The following is a 23,631-nucleotide window of genomic DNA, read 5'->3' as shown; positions in this document are numbered from 1 at the left end:
AACCTTTATCTTTGGGTAGTGTTTATTCACATGTACATGCAGTACAAAATGTACATATGTAATTTACATTTATTTATTTATTTTGCCTTTGTAGCATGCATCAGAGCTGGAGAAAAAGCAAAATGACGCTGAGAATAAGAAGTTAATGGGGACAATGATACAATATGGAAGTGTAATACAGGTAAATTTAGATATTATATCACAATACTGAACACAATTTCATTAACTCTTTGGGTGCCATTCTTTAATATTTAGTTGTATTCTTCCATAATTTTTTAAACTACTTTTGAACTAAATGGATGTAATTTCTTATTGGCTATAGGTACTGATCAAAATTATAGAAAAAATATGAATAAAATTATATGGGTTACAAAATTGACTTTGATAGACTAAAAGTCAAGACACAACTTAATATGATTCAATCAAAGATGGCTGACTATTTGCCATGTAACTGTATATGTATCTAATTCCTGTTTTGATATTAAGACAATTATAGCTTATACTGGCAATTCTGCTGTAGTCCCTGTTCGAACATCAAATTTAATTTATAATTTGTGTCTTACATATCTAGCTTGTCAGACATTATTTGACCAATATTGTTTAAAGAACAAGAACAAAATTCCTTAACTGGCCATTAATCATAGTCTATTGAAACTTTGAACTTGAACTTGTGTCATCTTATCTTTGGCTTCCTGCATTTTATTTTCATATTCTAACATGACCCTGTGGGATATAGCTGGAATGAATATTACTGCCAATTTACCACTCAGTGATTCTGCGTTTCCATGGATATTTGTGTGTAGAAATAACCATGTACCATCATAATATAATATACCGAGTTTAAAGTCACACATATTAAATAAAATATTCATGTTCCTTCTTATAAACAAATAATACAGTCTATGTATATTTGCCTTTTACAAAATAGAACAGCATCATTTTTTCTGTATATCAATTTTTGTTCAATACATGTAAGCAATTTGTCAATTTTTCTCCAAATTAATAAAGGAATTATAGAAAAATGTACAAAATATTGGTTGAAATAATTATGGCATTCAAAGACTTAATTGATCAATTAATTGATTAATCCATTGCAATTATGGTAGCAAAAAGGGAAAAAATTAATGGATTAATTAATTATAAATCCGTTGTAATTGAAGGGGAAACTTCCAATCCCAGGGATTGCACCAAAGAATCATGGGACACTATTGTTTATGTTGTTTACAAAGTTAATCTATCTTTTATTATCCATTGTCATTTTAATCAAAAAAGTAATTTTGTTGTGAGATTAAGCTTAACTGAAAGTGCTCCTTTAAGGTACATGTAGCAAAGGGGGAAAAATTGATCTTTGATTCAGACATTCTTTTAGTTTATTTATTAGATATACATGTAGTAGTGTCTAAGGGATTACTTGGTGGCCAATTTTTGTAGGTCAAAGAAATCTAAGAGTAGTTTTACCCATTGCAAGGTTTCCTTTGCTCCACATTCATTTAAGAGTGTTGATTTTTGTAAGCATTTTTTCGTGATAATGTACAAGAAACCTGTGTCTTGACTTTGTTATCTATGTTTTAGTTTTCTAACAACAGCATGTAAAAAGTGTCCAACAGATATTGTCAGTATCATGTCATAATTATGCAGACTCAGTGAGAAAAAACAAAGGCAGATAAAAAAACACATGAGACGTTATGAACATCTTGTGCAATTCACAGGTCATTTGCATGACTGAAAGTATTACATAGTTGGAATAGTCAAAAATAACAATAGTGAAATTGTTTTTCACGAAAATCTCATAGATAAACATTGATTGGTATGGCGTATGCACCGCTGATTCATCTAAGCTTTCAGATGATATATAGGTTCTTATAGTAGTATGCTTAGTAACTTTTAGAGAATGTCTGAATCACAGATTAATTTTTTAACTATTCTTTTTCTGTTACCTGAACAGTCTGAATAGTTTTATCTGCATACATTGTATAACACAATATACATACGCAAACTGTCAGCATAGCATTGCATGTGTTCAATGGCCCTCAATGCATGTTTACTGTGTCACAGTCTCAATGTATGTTCAGTCTTATATATTGTTGTTCATTCTTCATGTATGATATGGGGGTGTTTAGTCAGTGTTCATGAAGATGTATGTTCAGTCTGATTGGGGGGGGGGGGGTTGTTCAGTCATCATGTGCGTTTGCCTGATATGGGGGGTGTTCACAGTCTCAATGCATGTTCAGTCTTATATATTGTTCATTCTTCATGTATGATATGGGGGTTGTTTAGTCAGTATTCATGAAGATGTATGTTCAGTCTGATATGGGGAGTGTTCAGTCTCCATGTATGTTCAGTTTGATATGTGGGTGTTCAGTCAGTGTTCATGAAGATGTATGTTCAGTCTGATATGGGGAGTGTTCAGTCTCCATGTATGTTCAGTTTGATATTGGGTGTTTAGTCAGTGTTCATGAAGATGTATGTTCAGTCTGATATGGGGAGTGTTCATTCTCCATGTATGTTCAGTTTGATATGTGGGTGTTCAGTCAGTGTTCATGAAGATGTATGTTCAGTCTGATATGGGGAGTGTTCATTCTCCATGTATGTTCAGTTTGATATGTGGGTGTTCAGTCAGTGTTCATGAAGATGTATGTTCAGTCTGATATGGGGAGTGTTCAGTCTCCATGTATGTTCAGTTTGATATGTGGGTGTTCAGTCAGTGTTCATGAAGATGTATGTTCAGTCTGATATGGGGAGTGTTCAGTCTCCATGTATGTTCAGTTTGATATGTGGGTGTTCAGTCAGTGTTCATGAAGATGTATGTTCAGTCTGATATGGGGAGTGTTCAGTCTCCATGTATGTTCAGTTTGATATGTGGGTGTTCAGTCAGTGTTCATGAAGATGTATGTTCAGTCTGATATGGGGAGTGTTCAGTCTCCATGTATGTTCAGTTTGATATGTGGGTGTTCAGTCAGTGTTCATGAAGATGTATGTTCAGTCTGATATGGGGAGTGTTCAGTCTCTATGTATGTTCAGTTTGATATGTGGGTGTTCAGTCAGTGTTCATGAAAACGTATGTTCAGTCTGATATGGGGAGTGTTCAGTCTCCATGTATGTTCAGTTTGATATTGGGTGTTTAGTCAGTGTTCATGAAGATGTATGTTCAGTCTGATATGGGGAATGTTCAGTCTCCATGTATGTTCAGTTTGATATGTGGGTGTTCAGTCAGTGTTCATGAAGATGTATGTTCAGTCTGATATGTGGGTGTTCAGTCAGTGTTCATGAAGATGTATGTTCAGTCTGATATGTGGAGTGTTCAGTCTCCATAAATGTTCAGTTTGATATGTGGGTGTTCAGTCAGTGTTCATGAAGATGTATGTTCAGTCTGATATGGGGAGTGTTCAGTCTCCATGTATGTTCAGTTTGATATTGGGTGTTTAGTCAGTGTTCATGAAGATGTATGTTCAGTCTGATATGGGGAATGTTCAGTCTCCATGTATGTTCAGTTTGATATGTGGGTGTTCAGTCAGTGTTCATGAAGATGTATGTTCAGTCTGATATGTGGGTGTTCAGTCAGTGTTCATGAAGATGTATGTTCAGTCTGATATGTGGAGTGTTCAGTCTCCATGTATGTTCAGTTTGATATGTGGGTGTTCAGTCAGTGTTCATGAAGATGTATGTTCAGTCTGATATGGGGAGTGTTCAGTCTCCATGTATGTTCAGTTTGATATTGGGTGTTTAGTCAGTGTTCATGAAGATGTATGTTCAGTCTGATATGGGGAATGTTCAGTCTCCATGTATGTTCAGTCTGATATAAAGTCTTTATGTATGTTTGTCTGATTTAGTGGGGGAAGGGGGTATTCACACTCTCCTATAATGTATACAAATACAGTCTTCCCACATGGGTGTTCATAACCCTTTTGTGTTCGCAGTGTTCTCATTTTGGTGTTCATGATATTCCACATGTGTTCATATTCTTCCTATATGGATGTTCATGTTTCCCAATATGTGTTCAGTGCTCACAATCTTCCATACCATGTTCACAGTTTTTCCACATGGGTGTTCAGTTTTTCTGAATAATTGTTAAACATTTTCTTCACAGCTCCTTCATTTGAAGAGTAATAAATATTTAACAGTGAATAAACGTCTTCCAGCATTATTAGAAAAGAACGCGATGCGAGTGACCTTAGATGCATCAGGAAATGAAGGATCCTGGTTTTATATACAACCATTTTATAAACTGAGATCTACTGGTGATAATGTAAGTAACTTATTAAATCTAATGCATATATGAGTGAAAACAATATATTGTATTGTAATTTTTAGTTCATTATATGTGTATATCAAGTTGGGCTTTCTCTCAACTGTTCAAATTTTGTCTGTACACATATAGATCTTTCAATTCCTTCTTTTATTTCATATATTCACTGTATTTTGTTCAGAATATGGTTAATTTAGTTTATTACTGTCCTCATAGTAGCTAGTGTGTGTGCTTAGTCAAATCAGTTTATGTAACCAATGACTTAGCTTTAGCATTCACCTTCGATACCTAAAAATATATCTTCCATATACTTTAGCATGCACTTCAATAGATGACTTTGCTCTGATTAGCTACATCACTGATTGACTGCATACTATAAATATTTCAAACCTGTCAAGCCTTGATGCTTAAAATAGCAAATAAATATGTTCCATACAATACAGAGTCAGTGCAAAGATATTTAAAAGATTGTACCTGATTGGCTACTCAACCCTAACACCTAAAAGTTAGACCAATCAGAGAGCAGCTTGTTTGCTGACAGGTTTATCTGATACTTCAACACAACTGCAAAACTGTAGCTGGTATAGCATCACTTTACATGGTTGCCTAGTAACTACAAAACCTGATACTTTCTATAAAGGTGTGCTTCCAATAAAGCATATGTGGTAGTATTTATATATAGGATGATATTCTTGCAGTAACATATCAGATTCCACACTGTGGTAACACTTGCCACAATCTTTCTTTGTAAATTTATACTTCAGTTACATATTTTTAAATAATTTCAAAACATAAGAACAGTTACACAACCTTTAAGAGTAAAACAAAGTTACATATTAAAGTGCTCACTTTTATTACTACCTTATATGTTTGGATATTTAGAGTATTAACAAATTCCCACTTCAGGTCCAGTTACACTTAAAATACACCACAAATATTCACATTTGAGATATAATCGAAAATGCCTTAGCTTAATTATTTGCTGAGGTACATGCTCTGTAACTTGCAGCACATGCACCTAAAAAACGTTAGGTAATTAAATTCACAGAAACAGGAACAATCCTTAATATTGCTAAATCAACAGTTTTGAATTTTATCAGGATTCCTGTATGAGGTTACACATCAGTCTAGCAAGGAAAAATATTGATTACATTTGTTATTTACTATAAATATATTATTGTTTTGTATTGAATATAGGTGGTTGTTGGTGATAAAGTAGTATTAAACCCGGTGAATGCTGGACAGCCTCTACATGCTAGTAACTATGAACTCATAGATAACCCGGGATGCAAAGAGGTAAGATATATTTGTAAAAAGAGGTAAAAATTTTGTTTTTTAGGCAAAAAACAATGCTCTTTTTTGATGACTAAATTTCTCTGCATTTTCAATCAAAAATAGTTTTTTATATAGATTTTTATCTAAAGAACATTCTGTGAAAATTTGACCAATGAATTCTTATTGGAACACCATTAAAATTGCTAGTTATTTTCTGGATAAAAATAAAAAACACTCACACGTGGCAATGTTTATGTCCAATTGCCTAATTTGCATGAGTAAGCAAATAACAGGATCTTTGATTGAAAATATGCAAATCAAGATTGTATGGGTCATGGTTCATTCAATCACGCGCATGTGCAATTATTCTCAAATCAGTTCTCGCTCGCAAGCAAACCAAACATCATATTTCCTCGTCATTTTTTCCTAATTTTTATCATTACATTAAGCGTTGTGTGAAAAGAAAGAGAGGTAGAAAGAAGATGCATCAGACCGCCAAACGAAAAACAAACCTGATGTGAGCGTCCAAACGTGACTTTCCCTGAAGGCGTGAATCCGAGTTTCTGATTGACTGAGAGATTTTATTTTTAAATAATTGTTTTCAAAAAATAAACTGAGCATGTGGAGAATAATTTAACATTGTTTACGGTGATAACAGCTCATTGTCGAAACGAAGCTTACCCATTCACGCCAGTCACAATGAACACCATACTCTTGAATAGGCGTAAAACTACGGTAAAACTTAGACTCTATTTTAGGCGTCAGGAATGATTGAAATGTCCGAAAAATGATGCCAAATTACACCTTAAAAGTCCCATTTTATTTTTCTCTAAATCCCATCCCGAATTTACGGCAGAATCTGGTCCCTCAAATAAGGAACACGTGAGCTTTGATTCTAACCGGATATATTGCACTGGGTCGGGGAGATACAAACTTTCATGTATCTTTTGTCCAATGGGTATCTTCGATCATTCGCAAGTTTTACTAGGTAGTGCGAGACAGCTTTGTTCTTAACCGGACAAACTCCGTTTAATTCAACGAAGCAAATAACTGACAATGCTAAAATAAATTGCAGAGGAACGCTAAAATTAATTGAAAACAAGCAAATAATTTCCATGTAAAAAAAATCACAGAGAGAGGTGACTTGATACATTAACAACCCTTTTGACCTATTAGTTTTATGCTGACCTCTTCCTCGCGTCTGATGTTTTGTTTTCCTTGTCATAATACTTACTGATTGATGACTTTGTTTTGATTTTGATTTTTTAGCCTACAACTCGGTCACGACCTTTGCTTTTGCCGTGAAACATGGGGAAGTTTACGTCAATTTGACGGACATTTCATTTTTAGCTCCGCTGTCGACTTTGTCGAGCGGAGCTTATCATATGAGTGATTGTCCGTCGTCGTCGTCGTCCGTATCAATGTTTTACTTTTTCGACTTCTTCTTGAAAACTACAAGCCTGAATGCTTTGATACTTGGTGTATATGTACCTTGGGTAGACCTCTCTTAGGTTTGTTCATTTCATGTTGATATCTTCAATTCTCTAATTTTGGTGAATATTTTTATCATTTTTGGTAAAAAGTGATATTTTCGACTTCTTGTTAAAAACCGCAAGTCCAATTGCTTTGATACTACATATATCGGTACTACATGTGGACCTCTCTCAGATTTGTTCATTTTGTGATGATGTCTTCAATTCTCTAATTTTGGTGAATATTTTTGTAATTTTTGGTAAAAAGTGATATTTTCGACTTCTTGTTAAAAACCAATAGTTCAATTGCTTTGATATTACATATTTAGATACTACATGTAGACCTTTCTCAGATTTGTTCATTTCGTGATGATATCTTGGATTCTATAATTTTGGTGAATATTTTTGTCATATTTGGTAAAAAGTGATATTTTCGACTTCTTGTTAAAAACCAAAAGTTCAGTTGCTTTGATATTACATATATAGATACTACATGTAGACCTTTCTCAGATTTGTTCATTTCGTGATGATATCTTCAATTCTCTAATTTTGGTGAATATTTTGGTCATTTTTGGTAGAAAGTGATATTTTCGACTTCTTGTTAAAAACTGTAAGTCCGATTGCTTTGATACTATACATATTGTTCATTTTCTGATGATGTCTTCAGTTCTTTAATTGAAATGTGCATTTCTAACAGCGGAGCTATCTCAGCCGATAGGCTGCTTGTTTTTTAAACTAACGAAGCACACTGTCTAGCATCCCCATTTTTTTCATTTGCTGATTTCCATTCTGAAAAAATTCGGCCACTCGGAAATGCACCTTAATTTTGCACTCTAAAAATATGTCAGATTTCCAACACTAATTATTTAAAACCGGTCTAAATTTGAGAACTTTTTCGGTACAGGTGCTGGAGCTCTCTTCTTGCAGGCGACCGTCATCAGTAGTACAACAGCATGTTTTGTACGTACATCCATAAGCTGATTGTCTGCGACTGTCTTAGAAAATCCCTGAATAGTGCGTACCGAAATCGGAAAACAAATTGCCTCCTTAAAAAACGAACAGAATTCAAATATTTCTTTTAACAAATATGTTGCAGTGGGGAAAATGGAATTGGAAACGCTGAACAAAACTTCTGTGCCTCGCGTTTTGATTCTAGGGTTACGCGATTATTCATTATTGTGCGCTCGCTTCCTGGAGTTGGTTTTCAATACTACATAAAAATCATCGAGGATAAATAATTTAATATCCCACTTTGTACTCTTCACTGTAAACCATAGGCTCTGAAATATTCGTAGATTTTTTATTGAAAATACATGGAAGAGAAGTCATGATGTTTTGGTCGTGATAGAAGGTTACCTTCTTAGGACCGCCCCCTGTTTAATAATTCATGAGATGACGTCACATTTACTGGGCATTGCCACATGTTTTTACCGACCCCATCAAAACACTGGTACAAATGACGTGTTTCTGATTTATATATTGAAGAGCAGTTGTTCTGGTTCAACGATTTTACATCAAATGTCTATGTCTATACGTTAACTTTCAATTTCAATAGTCTAGAAAGTCTGACGAAGTATGACAAAGAGTAATTCCCGGTTTAATGCGCAAATATGCAAATGAGCCTTTTTCTCGTCTTCTATTTTTGGTGAATTCTTGGGTTTTAAATTAAAATAGCTGATAGACGCTTTGGCCATTTGCCTTGAAATTTTCACACATTATTGACAAGATGCTCTCCCTTCAAAATGCATCCGGACAGTTTATTACGGCGAGTAGAACAAAAATAACAAGTCTGCAATTAATATAGATATTTAAATTATGCAAAAATAGAAAAGAGTGAACTTTGAGGTCATGCTGTGCGACTTTGAAAGCCGTTAGAGAGATGAGTGGACACATTTGAATTAGTCGTATACCAAGGTATCCAGTGATGTAATTTTTACCCACAAACGGACTTGAAGTTTTTAAGCTAATTTTGTTTGAACCACTTTTGCCCAAAAAAGCATATTTTTGACCCAAAATCAAAAACACCTTCTGGATATTTAAAATAAAGACAAGTTTTACAAAGTTTGTATAATAAGCTTTCAGAAAATATATAACATGTTGGATATATAATACCATCTTCATTGTCTAATTACTCAATTAAAAAGCAAGCCAAAAAAACTGCATCTCTACCTTAATTAGTACATGTAATAACATGCTTTCTTTAAATATGTGCATGACATGTTGTCTTGATTGCCATTAGTTCTTTTAAAAGTATGGTTTAAAAGATGCATCTCATTTTTTTAAACACAGTTCAAAACTGTATAATGTTTTGTTATTTGAGCCAGTCATCAATTGTCACTTAATTAATTAATATTTTATGCCAAACTGAGCTCTACACACTTTTATTTGTCATTATTGAAATATTATTGTCTATATTTAATGCTAATTTAACAATTTAACTTTTGAATGCCATTCAATTTCTTCCAATTAGACATTAGAATAATATTGATAGTCCGACAATGTGTGATGGTTTTGACTCTGTTTTCTATATAAATTTCACGTGGTTTTTGACTTGCCAATTGATTTAAAATGATTACCAACTATTTCTCGCAGTATATCAAAGATGTACATATAGGCATTGCAAGTATATTCACTAGTAGCTGGTGACAGTGTTATGAGCTGTTGCCATGCTATTGGCCACAATGCTTTTCAAATGATCTCAGGTGAATTGTGATATATTCTTTCAACTACCAATTATTGCATCAAATTATATTAGATTTATCAATAAGCCACACAGTGTAATTAGCTCTTAGAGTGCCGAGGTATGGAAAAAAAAAAGGGGGTGTTTAAAAAGTAAAATACCGTTTTAAAAATAAAATTGTAATTAAATATCAGTGCGTTTGAAGTTTGTTGGAAGAACCCTCTGCAGGATACCAATACTGAGTAGGGTTTAAAACAAGTGCACATGTCAAGCACAAGTTAAACTGCAGGTAGCTGTCATTATTGTACACATACAATGTCTAAATAGATTATGCTGGGAATTCTGTTTGTACAGGGTCTTATCATCTTGTCAGTGCTCTGGAGTGTGTATGTTAAGCTCTATATAATGTACCTTTGGCATTTATACATTGAAAGTTCAGTTTGTACAGGAGTTTAGTATCTCATCTTCACTCTGTACTGCACAGGTTTCATTCCCTATCATTCACTGGAGCAGAACGGAAGACAATTCAAATTCAGAAAGACGCCGTGATGCTATGACGTCATCGGCTTCACTCCACAAGCATAACGCGCACTGTTACCAGCGGTCGGGATATTAACACCTTAGAACAATAGCGTTTCCCAACCGGGTGTTGAGGGACTGTGAAAATAGTCAGGATATTCCAGTTAAATAATATATTTGCCAATTTGTATGATAAGATGTATTTCCCTCATGATGCAATGAAATGGAATGTACAAATTGGATATCCCAATAATGTAAAACTTGGTTTTTAACAAAAATGAATATTGCAATATAAAAAAAAATAATGCTGTTATCTTTATTTTATGTTACAAATTATGCCAAATTAGCTAATTAATAATGTTATATTTCTAGGTGAATGCAGTCTATTCTAATACATGCTGGAAAATTACATTATTTATGGAACACAAAGAAGACATAGAAGAGATTTTAAAAGGGGTAGGTATAACAATATTGCAGTACAATATCTTTAGGCAGAATTATTGGGTCAAAACTATGGTGATTAATATTTGTAAATGAACACTTGTATAAAGTAGATATTGTATTCAGACAGCAGTAGATTTTGTTTTGTACAGAAATAGACAAATGACAATATAATGTAGGATTCAATGGCTTTTCATTGATGACTGACAGCTTGAAATAGACAAATGACAATATAATGTAGGATTCAATGGCTTTTCATTGATGACTGACAGCTTGAAATAGACAAATGACAATATAATGTAGGATTCAATGGCTTTTCATTGATGACTGACAGCTTGAAATAGACAAATGACAATATAATGTAGGATTCAATGGCTTTTCATTGATGACTGACAGCTTGAAATAGACAAATGACAATATAATGTAGGATTCAATGGCTTTTCATTGATGACTGACAGCTTGAAATAGACAAATGACAATATAATGTAGGATTCAATGGCTTTTCATTGATGACTGACAGCTTGAAATAGACAAATGACAATATAATGTAGGATTCAATGGCTTTTCATTGATGACTGACAGCTTGAAATAGACAAATGACAATATAATGTAGGATTCAATGGCTTTTCATTGATGACTGACAGCTTGAAATAGACAAATGACAATATAATGTAGGATTCAATGGCTTTTCATTGATGACTGACAGCTTGAAATAGACAAATGACAATATAATGTAGGATTCAATGGCTTTTCATTGATGACTGACAGCTTGAACTCCAGTTTGGCTGTCATACATTGTACATTGTTGCGTGGCCTACATAAACAGATAATCACGTACTGGAATATGTACTTGCACTAATACATCAAAATAGATGTGCTTGACACTCGGTTTTATGAGACATCCTTCTTGATTTGTGTACAGCATACTGGCAAAAATCTGCATTTTATAGTTGAAACAGGTTGAGCATTAGAAATTCCGAGTTGAAAGATGGCGGAAAATATTGTAAAAATTATTGTTTTTCTTCACTTTTTATCTTTGTTTTCCTAATCTTCCATCTCTCCTTCAATTTCTAATGGTAAGTCCTAAGAAAACTGTATTGTGTGTATGGCTTTATCAGATGTCCACTCAGAGGGTATGCAGAGTATTAGTAATAATAATTCCAGACTGTTGTGGACATTCCACTGTATTTACAAATATTCACTCTGTAGATAATTTATATTAACCATGGAATGCAGCCTCACACATTTATGAATATTTGAAAATTATTTCACTTCCATCCATTGTTTCATCCCACTATTTAAATACGTGATACCATTTTGCATATAACATCGTTCAGACTTGAATGTATACATGCAAAGATAAAAGTTGCGGAATGTTGACACTGGCTTTGCTGTCTTTTTATAGCACTACTGCCCTGGAACTATTTTATGAGATGATAACAAATAAATAATTCACTTTATCAGTTGGGTTCAAAAGAAGGCCTCGTCGAGACCAGAGTTGAAATGTAATAATAATTGTGACAATATCCGAAACCAGTAAAACCAAAATTTAACTAATTTCTAAATGGATACAGAGTACCATATTGTATTGTACCAGTATATTGAGGTATCTGTACTATTTTACTGGTATTTCAGCAGAAAGTGATAAATTCATTGATTTACGTCCCATTGTGGCATGTGAAGTAAACATATAATATTACACATGTATCATCTGTTGTGGAGATTGTGAAGTTGATTGATTAGTTAAATCTATGTGATGTACTATTATTCTACTCAGATAGATTTGTTAAACCACTGTCTCATTACTGGATCACAGACAGGTTAGGTCTGAATGGGCATATAAATGCTCATCTGATCATTTACTATGGTGATGCTGAAGCAGTCTTTAAAAAGATGAGAGTTGAAGTACTTCATCAATGAGCATCAACATTGATGGCCTATGATAGGCAAGGAATGCTGATATTATTTGTCTTTTCATTTGTTTTCACTCTGATAGTGCCAGAACTCTTAACATAATTTGGGGGGGGGGGGGGGGGGGTATGAATAACTGTTAAAAGCTAACTTGTCAAAGAGAACTTTATGGCTTTATTGACATTTATAAACTTTATGATGTTATTTTATTTTATGAATCTGCCTTGTATAGACATGTTTTGGTAACTTAATGTTTGTAATTTCTGACCACAAGCGTAGCAACCTAGCTATGTCAATATTACACTCGATATGTACCGGTACAAACAATATGGTTTGTGTAGTCTCTGATGAAAGCCGTTTTCTCTGTGAGCCATTAAAAACATTGATGTTTGCGCCTTGCTTTTAGTTTCTAGTCGCTATTACCAGCATAATTTTAGTTTCTAGTTGCATAAAAGCCAGCATATTTTTTTACGAAAACCTTTTAGAATTTTGTTATGTTTTCTCTTCAAGGTAAATTGACCCAAAGTGTTAAATCTATAGCATTTCCAGGATCATATGTACCCATCACATGTCCTCGAGGGCTAAACCAGTCATTTCTTCCATATCATGGAAGTCAATGGTAGAGATTTTCACCAAGCTATTAAGTGTTTTTCAGGGGTTGAAAATAAACCACATAGTCTTTGATCTTGCTATGAAGAAGATTCTTGTACATTCATTTATTTGCTATTTCACTGTACATGTATATTTGTTTTGTTCCACCAATGCAGGGAGATGTAGTAAGGCTGTTTCATGCTGAACAAGAAAAGTTTTTAACCTGCGATGATTACAAGAAGAAATCATTTGTTTACTTAAGAGTTACTGCTAGACAGAGTGCTACTTCAGCAACCAGTTCTAAAGCATTATGGGAGGTAGAGGTGAGTGAACCCAATGTTTTGTACATTCTGCCTGTAGAGGGCGCACTTGTGTAGAAATTTAAAGAAAGTGCCACGCTAAGGCTTCCTTAAGTATATTTTAAGTTTACATTTGCAGCATGACCATGATACCTGTTGCTGTATTAATTATTACTGTGATAACAAATCTTGATAGAAAAATAAAATAACATTTTCTGTTTAGATGAGCTGTGTTATAAACTTTTACATTTCTAAAAGGATCAAATTTTGGATAATAATAAAATCTTATATATTATGCATAAATACGATTTGTTTTTAATTAATTATCAAACTTTTATTTCCATTGTTTAAATCATTAATTTTATTATTCTTAAAGTAGTTGTATCATTATAATTGTAGGTTGTACACCATGATCCTTGTAGAGGTGGTGCTGGACATTGGAATAGTTTATTTAGATTTAAACACTTGGCTACTGGACAATATCTTGCTGCTGAAGTAAGTATTACCGTTTCACTTTATTATTGCAAACATTTCATTGAAAACAGATCATACCTGAATTTTTCATTGAAATCTAAGTTTCTTGTTTCTTTATGTGTTTGAGTAATTTTGTTTGACATCAGTCATAATAGCACTTGGCTTTCATAGCCACGACCAAAATAACATCGGTTTCATACAAAAAATATGAAAGAGAAGTCTTAAACATTACAGCTAAATACCAAAAACATTGTCATCATAACTTTGTTGGTTGCTTGCACTCAGCATGTGTTTTGGGGTTTACCAATGATCCTCAGCTTTATGGATAATTTGCATTTTTTAAAATATTAATTATCATTAATGTATGAGTATTTATTTTGGTAAAACTGCTATGCTTGAAAGAAGGGGAGAACAATGGCGCATTTATTGTACTCCTGCTGGAGTCATTTAATCATCTCTTGTTGTTCTAACAACTGGGAACAATTTCAAAACATTCAAATTTCATTACTGCCATCTTTGGTGTTCAGTGTGTCAAGTGTGACATAACGTACACCAATCTTTTTGGATCATTGACTGGTATACAATAATAACGTTTAATTATAACTTGACTCAATCAATAGAGGCAGTATGGTAAATATGGAAAAATAAAGCACATTTGGTTTTCTCTGTACCAAAGAGAAAGTTTATATCACTGAATAATCAGTGAATAATGAATAAGAAAAGTTAAACAAGTCAATTTATTTTTATTTATTTTATTTAGGTTGATCATGATCCTCAAGTTGATACAACCCGGGAAAAGTTGCGTGGTCCACATGGTAGTGTTGTATATCAACTAGTACCAGTACCCCATGGCCATGATATTGCTTCTATATTTGAATTAGATGCTACAACGTTACAACGTGGTGACTCTCTGGTGCCAAGGTAATGGTAGCACTACCGTCTTTAAAACTTATTAAAATTCAACATTTGTCTCTGATAGAACTAAAAAACTTATTTTGGTGTTCTTTGAATTATATTAATATAGTGTACAGATTTTCAATGTTTTTTTCTCGTTGACAGCATCATCATAGCTTACCCCATTATAGATTGCTAATACGAGATTGTTACGAGAATTCAGCAAAAGTTTTCACAAAAATAGTAAATTAATTGTATCTACCGCCGCATAGCGGACGTCTTACTGTTTGTGTATTTTTGTGATAACCTTATTATTAGTCCCGATTGGAAAACTGGGACTTATGGATTGACCTCTGTGTGTGCGTGTCCGTGTGTGCATGCTTCAGGACCTATATCTTAGACATGCCTGGACGGATTACGTTCAAACTTCACACATACATCATACATACATAATATTATACATGTGCACATCAATTTGTTTCAAGATGGCCAAATGGCGGCGATTTCTGTGCTGGGAATTCATCAAAATCAAGCATTTCTGGCATTTTGTAACCGGTTCTCAGCTGTTTACAAATACCGTACTTCCCCAAGTATAAGCCCTCTCCTGAGTATAAGCCCACCCCTCTGTTTTTAGACATTTAACGAGTTGATGGCATCCCCGAGTATAAGCCCAGGGTGTTTTACCGGGCATAGATGACATTTATTACAAATATGCATATAAAAAGTGTATTTCATTGCATTTACGAGAAAACTTCATTAGCACTTGTGCATCCAATGTTAATAAAGGAAACATGACATCATGACCTTGAATATGTCAATATAGGTGACATAGTTTATCCCATAAAGGCAACATTTGAATGAGTGTTGAACAGATACAGTTCAGAATGAATGTTTATACAACTTTATACAAAACAGTAAATTTTATTGTTTGCAATGTTAGATGTATAATAATGCAGGTTATTTTTTCCATCAGAAATTCATATGTGAGGCTTCGTCATCTATGTACAAATACATGGGTACATAGTACACAGATAGCTTGTGATAAAGGAGAAGAAAAAACTGTTATGCTGAAGGTAAAAAAGTGAATTTTTTTTTTACATACACATTTACTAACTGTTGATATAACTTTTAAATTATAATTGTTAATGTGCACCTATTCTCTCATTTGGGTTATCACTACAGCACTCAACTATTTAGTAAAGTTAGTACTTTACTTGCTCTGTATGTACCACATATGCTTATGAGAGTGCTCTATACCCCCGGTAGTTTATTGATCTGACATGCAATAATTTTTGGTTTATTTGCACTTTTATTAGAGATGCGCTTCTAATAGAGTAAATACAGTAGCTGAATTCTTGTTTGTGTATTAATCACTATGGCCAACAATATATAAATCTTTTCTTTGTCTATTATTGATTAAAGTGTCACAGTCAAGCTGTGTTGATGTGGGTCCCATACAACAGGTGTAAAATACATTTATTGTTTACAAAAAATTCAAACATGCCCTGTATGATTACTGTATTGCTTTAAATATGTCTATCTATTTATGTCTGGTTCAAATAATTTAATTTGACACTGTTTTGTCTACTGATAATTAGATTGGCACAGCAGCTATCAGAGAGGACAAAGAAGCCTTTGCTATTGTACCAGTTGCAGCCAGTGAAGTCCGAGATTTAGACTTTGCTAATGATGCTAGTAAAGTGCTTGGATCAATTTCATCTAAGATGGAGAAATCATCTATCACGCAGAATGAAAGAAGGTTTGTCTAAAATTGATTGTGAGCATTTCAATAATTCAGTAGATTGATTGTGATTTATATGAGGATAAGTAATTTTGTTTGCAACTCATGGAATGGGAGTAATATTGTTGACTTTTTCATCTTTGTTTTCACAGATTTGTTACTCAGTTATTAACAGATCTTATATTCTTTGTGGCTGAAGCGCCCAATAATGGAGCTGACCCACTCTCAGTCGTCATAACAAATCCAAACAGAGATCGACAAAAACTACTTAGAGAACAAGATATACTTAAAAACGTAAGTTCTGTGTATCAATAACTTGTTCACTCCTGTTGCTACCTGAAGAATCATTCAGTGTGCTGTAATTTAATGTAAAATGCATGTTCTCTTTATCTGTTTAGGTGTTCAAACTACTTAAAGCACCTTTCAATGAAGGCGGTGAAGGACCAGTATTAACAATGGATGAGTTATCAGATCAAAGACATGCACCACTCAGACACATGTTTAGATTATCATATCGGATTATCAGATTATCTCAACAAGATTATAGGAAAAACCAAGTAAGATATGCACATTGTGTTTTCATGGCATTTCCCAATTCATTCATTTTCTGACTGCATACAAGAATTTGATTATAAATCTCCTGTGTTCACTCACAAATTAATTTTTTGTTGGGTTTTATCACATTTACCACCAAATCTCGTAGTACCGTATGTATCTAGTTTGTATGATGATATACAATAAAGATCCATGCTCACATCAAACAAACATATTTTAAATTGCTGGCATCACAACATGCAGTCAACATTTGAAAATTGTGGGGGAAAACTGCCACAAACAGTATAGGATCTTTAAATCTCACCAGATAGACTGTAGATACATCAAGCAGTAGACAGTATACCAGTGTGCAATGTTCTAATGGTGAACACGCATTTATTCAGTTGTACAGCAATGAGATAGAGCTAGTTGAAAACTATATACATACGCTAGGACGATTTGGAACAATGTATCACTTGGAGTACAAAGGATGAAGTCTGTCTTAATTAACACTCTTTGTCAATTTAAAGACAAGGGTGGATTCACACCTTAGAATTTTAATCCTTGGCGTCAATTAATATGATTGGTTGTTTTAATTGAGCCAATCAGGGAGAATACACTTATGTAAACTGATAGAAATGGCTGAATACAGGCCAAAGTGTGTTTCTTTGCGTCACGAAAACAGCATAAAACTATAGAAACTTTGATTACAACTACTCAATCTTGACAACATAACTGGAGATAATAAACACTGATAATTACATACAACAATGAAGTAAATCTGATAAAAAGAAGCGAAGTTATGGTTAAATAACATGAAAAATATATGTATCCACATGGTAATAACGATATACTCCCGGGGGCGGAGAAGATACTCTTGTACGATACAAGGCATATGTGGACGATATGAATGTTATTTAAATACTAGAATAAATCAAAAAATGCTGAAAAGAAAATACTAAAATTATTACTAGAACTATAATAATAATAATGTCAGCAGATAGTCATTGTACGATAAGGCAATGCTTACAATAGTTATACATTACTTGTTGACAAATGAGACTGATTAGTCACATAACTAAAGAGTCAATAAAGTTTGAAGAAAGTGTTGTTTTCTATATAAAGTCTCATTTATGTCCTTAGACGAGGTCTTTGTTAATAAGCATATTAATGCGTTTGTTAGCCAACACAGAAGCCTTTCGCTGCTTTCGTTGAAAACGGGAAGTGTCTGCGTGATTCGATTTGCGTTGTGTAAGAAGCGTTCGATTCTTTGAACTGGGACTGGAGTCGTGCACATGACTTCTGGGGATATCCCCATCGTTGAGCGGAGGCGTGTTCGTCGGGACGCCGGCATTTAATTCCAACGGATATAGTTTTGTGATGGCCTGATTTGTCATCCCATGTCGCGTCTTGAGCTCGACTACACGAACAATACCGTCTTTGCCTGGAAACAGTCGCGTTATTTTGGCCATTTGCCAATTGATTCGTTTCCGAATATCATCGTGAATTAACACGATATCACCGACTTTGACTGTGTTATTTGTCACGCCTTTCGTGGTGAGTAGGTGTCTTTCTCGAAGAGCGGTAAGATACTCCGCCGACCAGCGTTTCCAGAAAGTGCGTTGGAGTGAAGCAATGTGTTGATAGCGGCGGTTTAACACGCGGTGATTGCTCGGAATGTTCGTTGCATCATCGGGTACTGCATGTATCGGTGTGGTGACACTGTTACGTTTTACCGAACGATGAGGCAGGTAGTGACCGACGGATGGGTTGTCGTTGTTGACTTCTTCAAAGAATCCACGATTTAGTTGGTCAGAAATTACCTTATCGTAAATACTGACAATATCACGTGGTAATTTGTGGATCATGTTACGTGTACGTTTCTCTGCCGACTTGTAGTTTGTAGGCAGAGGGTTGTGATTCGCCTTCCATGGTAGTTTAGCGATGAATCTGCCATCTTGTTGTGATAAATAATTGTCAGTGTATTGTTTATACTGCTCTTGATTGTTAGTGAGTTCGTCCGAAGTGGTTATCGCGTCACGTATACCGATGGCTTCCAAATCCCAATACGATGTAACGTTTGCTTCTAGTTGGTCCTGGGTTGAAGGCAACGCGGTGATGTGGAAAGTTTGCACTCGTGATGATCGAGGTTCACCAGTGGGTGTTGGTCCGGAAAGCAGGTAGCCGAACGGCGATGAAACAGCTGTAGGCCCTGGACCACGAATTATGTGGTCACCAACGAAATCCCAGTATTTGTCGACTCCTATGAGAATATCAATTGTTATCGTTGGTTCGCTTGAAATGGGATGTGCTAGTTCCAATTCTCGAAGGTACGGCAGTTGTAAAATGTCCGCGGTGACATTGTTCATCAGATCATCGGATATTTCGTTGACGTAAAGCAAGTCAATAGGAGCGGTGGTACCATCACGTTTATGTAAATTCAATGTAGTACGCGGGATGGTTTTATATCCGGTACGCGGGTTGCTAAACGCCTTGAGATTGAGAACTTCTGATGAATGAACGTTAGCGCGTAATTTGTTGGCGAACCCTTGAGTAACAAAGCTACGGTCGGCCCCTTCATCAAATAACACTGTGGCGGGTAAAGTATTTCCATTATATGATGTAGGAATTTTAGCTGTTTTCAGCAGAGTTCTGCGTAGTTTGGGCTCAGGCGTAGTATATGTTCTTCGCTCTGATTGAATCCGAGATTCAGAATTACGAGTAGCATGCGAGAAATGGACGTTCACTTCGGATGATTTGGGGTTTGAAGTTGAATTGCTATTGTCCGTATGCAATGACGTGTGGTGCTTACCTTGGCATTGTCTGCACGTAAAACGGGATCTGCATGCTCGCACTGCGTGCTTGCCGAGGCAATTGAAACACAACGAGTTGCGTTTCACAATGTCTATGCGATCTTTGTAATTGTTATACGTTGTGCAATTGAGCGACTTGTGTGGTCCCTCACAGAAAGCACAGTTTTGGTAATTCTTCCCTTTCGAGTATCGCGTCGTGGACTGTCTCGGGGGACGTCGCTGTGAAGATCCGTGGAAGGCAGATATATTCTGAGGATTGGTCTCGTTACATTTATCGACTGGGGTTCGATTTACCTGTGTACGGAACGCAGAGACGGTTGGTTGATAAGTGTCGGGTTGAAACATAGTGGGTTCATGTCCGACTGAAAGTACACTGATCTCATTAATCATAGCTTCGTTGAGTGTTGTTAGTGTCCACGCATTTCTTCCTTTCGCACGCGTTAACTGTCGCTGGAAATCGATAGGTAACTTGTCTAACAGCATTGGTATTAGCAGCTCGCCGAAGTTTTGTTCGTCACGTCCAAGGGCTCTTAATGCTCTGATGGTCGTTTCTAGATCATCGTGAAAGTGGCGTAGGCTTGCTGGGTTGTTTTCCGGTGCGGGTCTGTTCCACAGTGATCGCATGTGAGCGTTTATAATATCTTGGGTTTGTCCATACCTTTTGTTGAGGAGATCGTAGGCGATTGTGTAGTTTACTTCGGTGATCGGGAGTCCGTCGATTAGTCTTCCAGCTTCTCCGTCAGTGAAACTACGCAAATAAGAAAACTTCTGGACCAGTGGAATTTGCGTATCGTTGTGAATAGCGGCGTTGAAACTGTCAATAAATGAAGACCATAGTAGTGAATCGCCATAGAACGTCGGTATCTTGAGCTGGGGTAATTGTATTGATTTATGTCGATGTTGCGGCGGATTAGCTGCCTGGGTTTGCTGGACTGGCTCGCGTTGGGTCTGCTGACCGCGTTGGGCTGTCGCATTTTGTTCCTCCAAGAATAGCGTGAGTCGGGTGCATCGGTGGCTGACATCGACTTCGTACGACTCTGTTTCGTCGAATTCTTGGCTGTCAACATCGACGACGTCCATGACTGCTTTGTTAGCGGCAATGAGATCGTTAAGTTTTCTTTCTATCGTCACTTGCTGCACGCGTATATTTTGATGAGCGGTCTCTTTGTCTTGTAGCTCATTGAACTGATTGACTAGTAGTTCAACTGGTTCGAGGACTCTTCGGAGTTGCGTCCGAGCTTTATCCCGCTTCTGGATGAGTTGAACTGTTCTTGGCATGATTGCTTGCTGTGATCTGACGTTGAGTCGTGGAGGTCTGGTTGAGAATCCTGGTCTCGGCACCAATTTTGTGGGGGAAAACTGCCACAAACAGTATAGGATCTTTAAATCTCACCAGATAGACTGTAGATACATCAAGCAGTAGACAGTATACCAGTGTGCAATGTTCTAATGGTGAACACGCATTTATTCAGTTGTACAGCAATGAGATAGAGCTAGTTGAAAACTATATACATACGCTAGGACGATTTGGAACAATGTATCACTTGGAGTACAAAGGATGAAGTCTGTCTTAATTAACACTCTTTGTCAATTTAAAGACAAGGGTGGATTCACACCTTAGAATTTTAATCCTTGGCGTCAATTAATATGATTGGTTGTTTTAATTGAGCCAATCAGGGAGAATACACTTATGTAAACTGATAGAAATGGCTGAATACAGGCCAAAGTGTGTTTCTTTGCGTCACGAAAACAGCATAAAACTATAGAAACTTTGATTACAACTACTCAATCTTGACAACATAACTGGAGATAATAAACACTGATAATTACATACAACAATGAAGTAAATCTGATAAAAAGAAGCGAAGTTATGGTTAAATAACATGAAAAATATATGTATCCACATGGTAATAACGATAAAAATGTTTAATTTTGAAATGAACAGGATTCCAGTCGCATCAAAAGGAAAAACATGCTTAATACATGCTTACAACATACCTAATACATGCTTACAACATACTTAATACATGCTTAAAACATACCTAATACATGCTTAAACATACTTAAAACATACGTAATACATACTTAATACATGCTTAAAACATACTTAATATATGTTTTGCGAATAAGGAAGGAGACAGTTTAGCATGACCTGTGCAAGACAAATACTACAATTCTTTCACTAATTCAATCATTTCCATTTAGTATTTCTAGAAATTGTAAGTTTATCTTTACATGAGATCTTCATTGCCTACTCTCATTTTGTAAATTGAGTTCTGACTTTTCACGTTAATACTTTTGTTTGTATTATAGGAATATGTTGCCAAACAGTTTGGTTTTATGCAGAAACAAATAGGATATGATGTTTTAGCCGAAGATACCATCACTGCCTTATTGCACAACAATAGAAAACTATTAGAAAAACATATTACGTCAGCGGAAATTGAGACATTTGTCAGTCTTGTGAGAAAAAGCAAAGAGTGCAGGTCGGTGTCTAGTTACTTTGTGATGTTAGATTGAGTATCTGTCTTTCTAACACCACATGTGTAACAATATAAAGTGCTGCATATTGCAGCATGAGAAGCAATTTTCATTCTGTATTTTTGATAATTTGACCCATTTAAATTGAAAAGTAGAAAAGCAACCATCCTGAATTTAAGGAAGTGTGATTCTTCTTAAAGAGAGCGCCATCTTGTGGCAGTATTGAGAATAATTACTTGCACACTGTATGGTGGGCAGTTTGTACAATTTGATAGTGTTTGCTGAGACCAGTGACATTTTTCACTCTTCAACATTTACTGAATTTTCCCTTGACTGATTGTGAAATTACTTTATTCACACTTGGAATTCATTATTTTAGCTGACTGGCTAAAATGGTGAAAATAAAATTTGTTTTCCTACATTTAACTTTCAATTCATCAAAAATCAATTCAATTGTAAACTTCATGAAAAACAACAAAAAAGTCTTTTCAGTGAAAATTAATTCCAGCTACAGTATTTTACAGTATAGCAATTTATTGGTCTTAATAAAACTGTGGAAAATTATTGCTGAGATACTATTGCATCAATGAAGATATTTCAAACAAATTACTTTTTTATACATTCTTACAATATTTTGCTCTAAAACAAAATTAGAATCACACTGATTTGAAGATTACATCCATTTCAGAGTGAACAATGAATTATTAACATAATAAATCCCCAGACCAACTGTTAAGCCATTTCATCTCAAAACAAATTAAATCAGGTGTGTTTGAATACAAAATCCATGAAATAAAAGAAATTTTTCTCAAATAGTCCAATTTCACTGAGAAACTTTTTTGTGAGAATAGAGTACAATACATGTAAGTAATGGCTGTTTAATAATACAATAAAATACAACATGCAATCTGATATTATTTAAATGGTCAATTTGGATGCATTAATTTTAACAACACTTGTAAGATGGTTCATTAAACAGCAAGTTGTTGTTCAGATGTGTGTTGTTTACATCAAAAAAGTTCAGAAAGTTACAGAACATGACTTGGGCTTGTGATGTCCATCATTTTTTCTGTCCTTAGTTTGTTCAAAGTTTTGAAACACACATTAATACCATACCAATGGAGCTATGTACCGTGGCATTATCAATCCCATTTGCTAGTGGTTTCATTAACAGGTTGTTGAACTTATGTGATCTGATCAGTCCAAGAATTAGGTGACCAAATTTGGATGACTGTTACAAATCAGCACAAGATAAGCTGT

At 35.0% G+C, this 23,631-nt stretch overlaps 1 protein-coding gene across 1 annotated transcript in view; it reads left to right on the top strand.

Moving 5' to 3' along the window:
- LOC102806067 (inositol 1,4,5-trisphosphate receptor-like) overlaps positions 1–23,631 on the top strand; it is a 160,623-nt gene that overhangs the window by 40,141 nt on the left and 96,851 nt on the right. The window contains exons 4-15 of the mRNA XM_085497225.1: positions 95–181; positions 4,088–4,246; positions 5,444–5,542; positions 10,565–10,648; positions 13,312–13,458; positions 13,834–13,929; positions 14,669–14,829; positions 15,776–15,875; positions 16,401–16,561; positions 16,696–16,837; positions 16,942–17,100; positions 22,204–22,376. Of these exons, the coding sequence (XP_085353351.1) occupies positions 95–181; positions 4,088–4,246; positions 5,444–5,542; positions 10,565–10,648; positions 13,312–13,458; positions 13,834–13,929; positions 14,669–14,829; positions 15,776–15,875; positions 16,401–16,561; positions 16,696–16,837; positions 16,942–17,100; positions 22,204–22,376 (1,568 nt within the window). The remainder of the gene's footprint in view (positions 1–94; positions 182–4,087; positions 4,247–5,443; positions 5,543–10,564; positions 10,649–13,311; positions 13,459–13,833; positions 13,930–14,668; positions 14,830–15,775; positions 15,876–16,400; positions 16,562–16,695; positions 16,838–16,941; positions 17,101–22,203; positions 22,377–23,631) is intronic.

Source organism: Saccoglossus kowalevskii, chromosome 3 (genome assembly GCF_978046115.1).
Source record: "Saccoglossus kowalevskii chromosome 3, keSacKowa6.1, whole genome shotgun sequence".
NCBI classification, from domain to species: Eukaryota; Metazoa; Hemichordata; class Enteropneusta; family Harrimaniidae; genus Saccoglossus; species Saccoglossus kowalevskii.
Note: the sequence above shows the minus strand (reverse complement) of the source record. Positions and strands in the feature narration are given on the sequence as shown.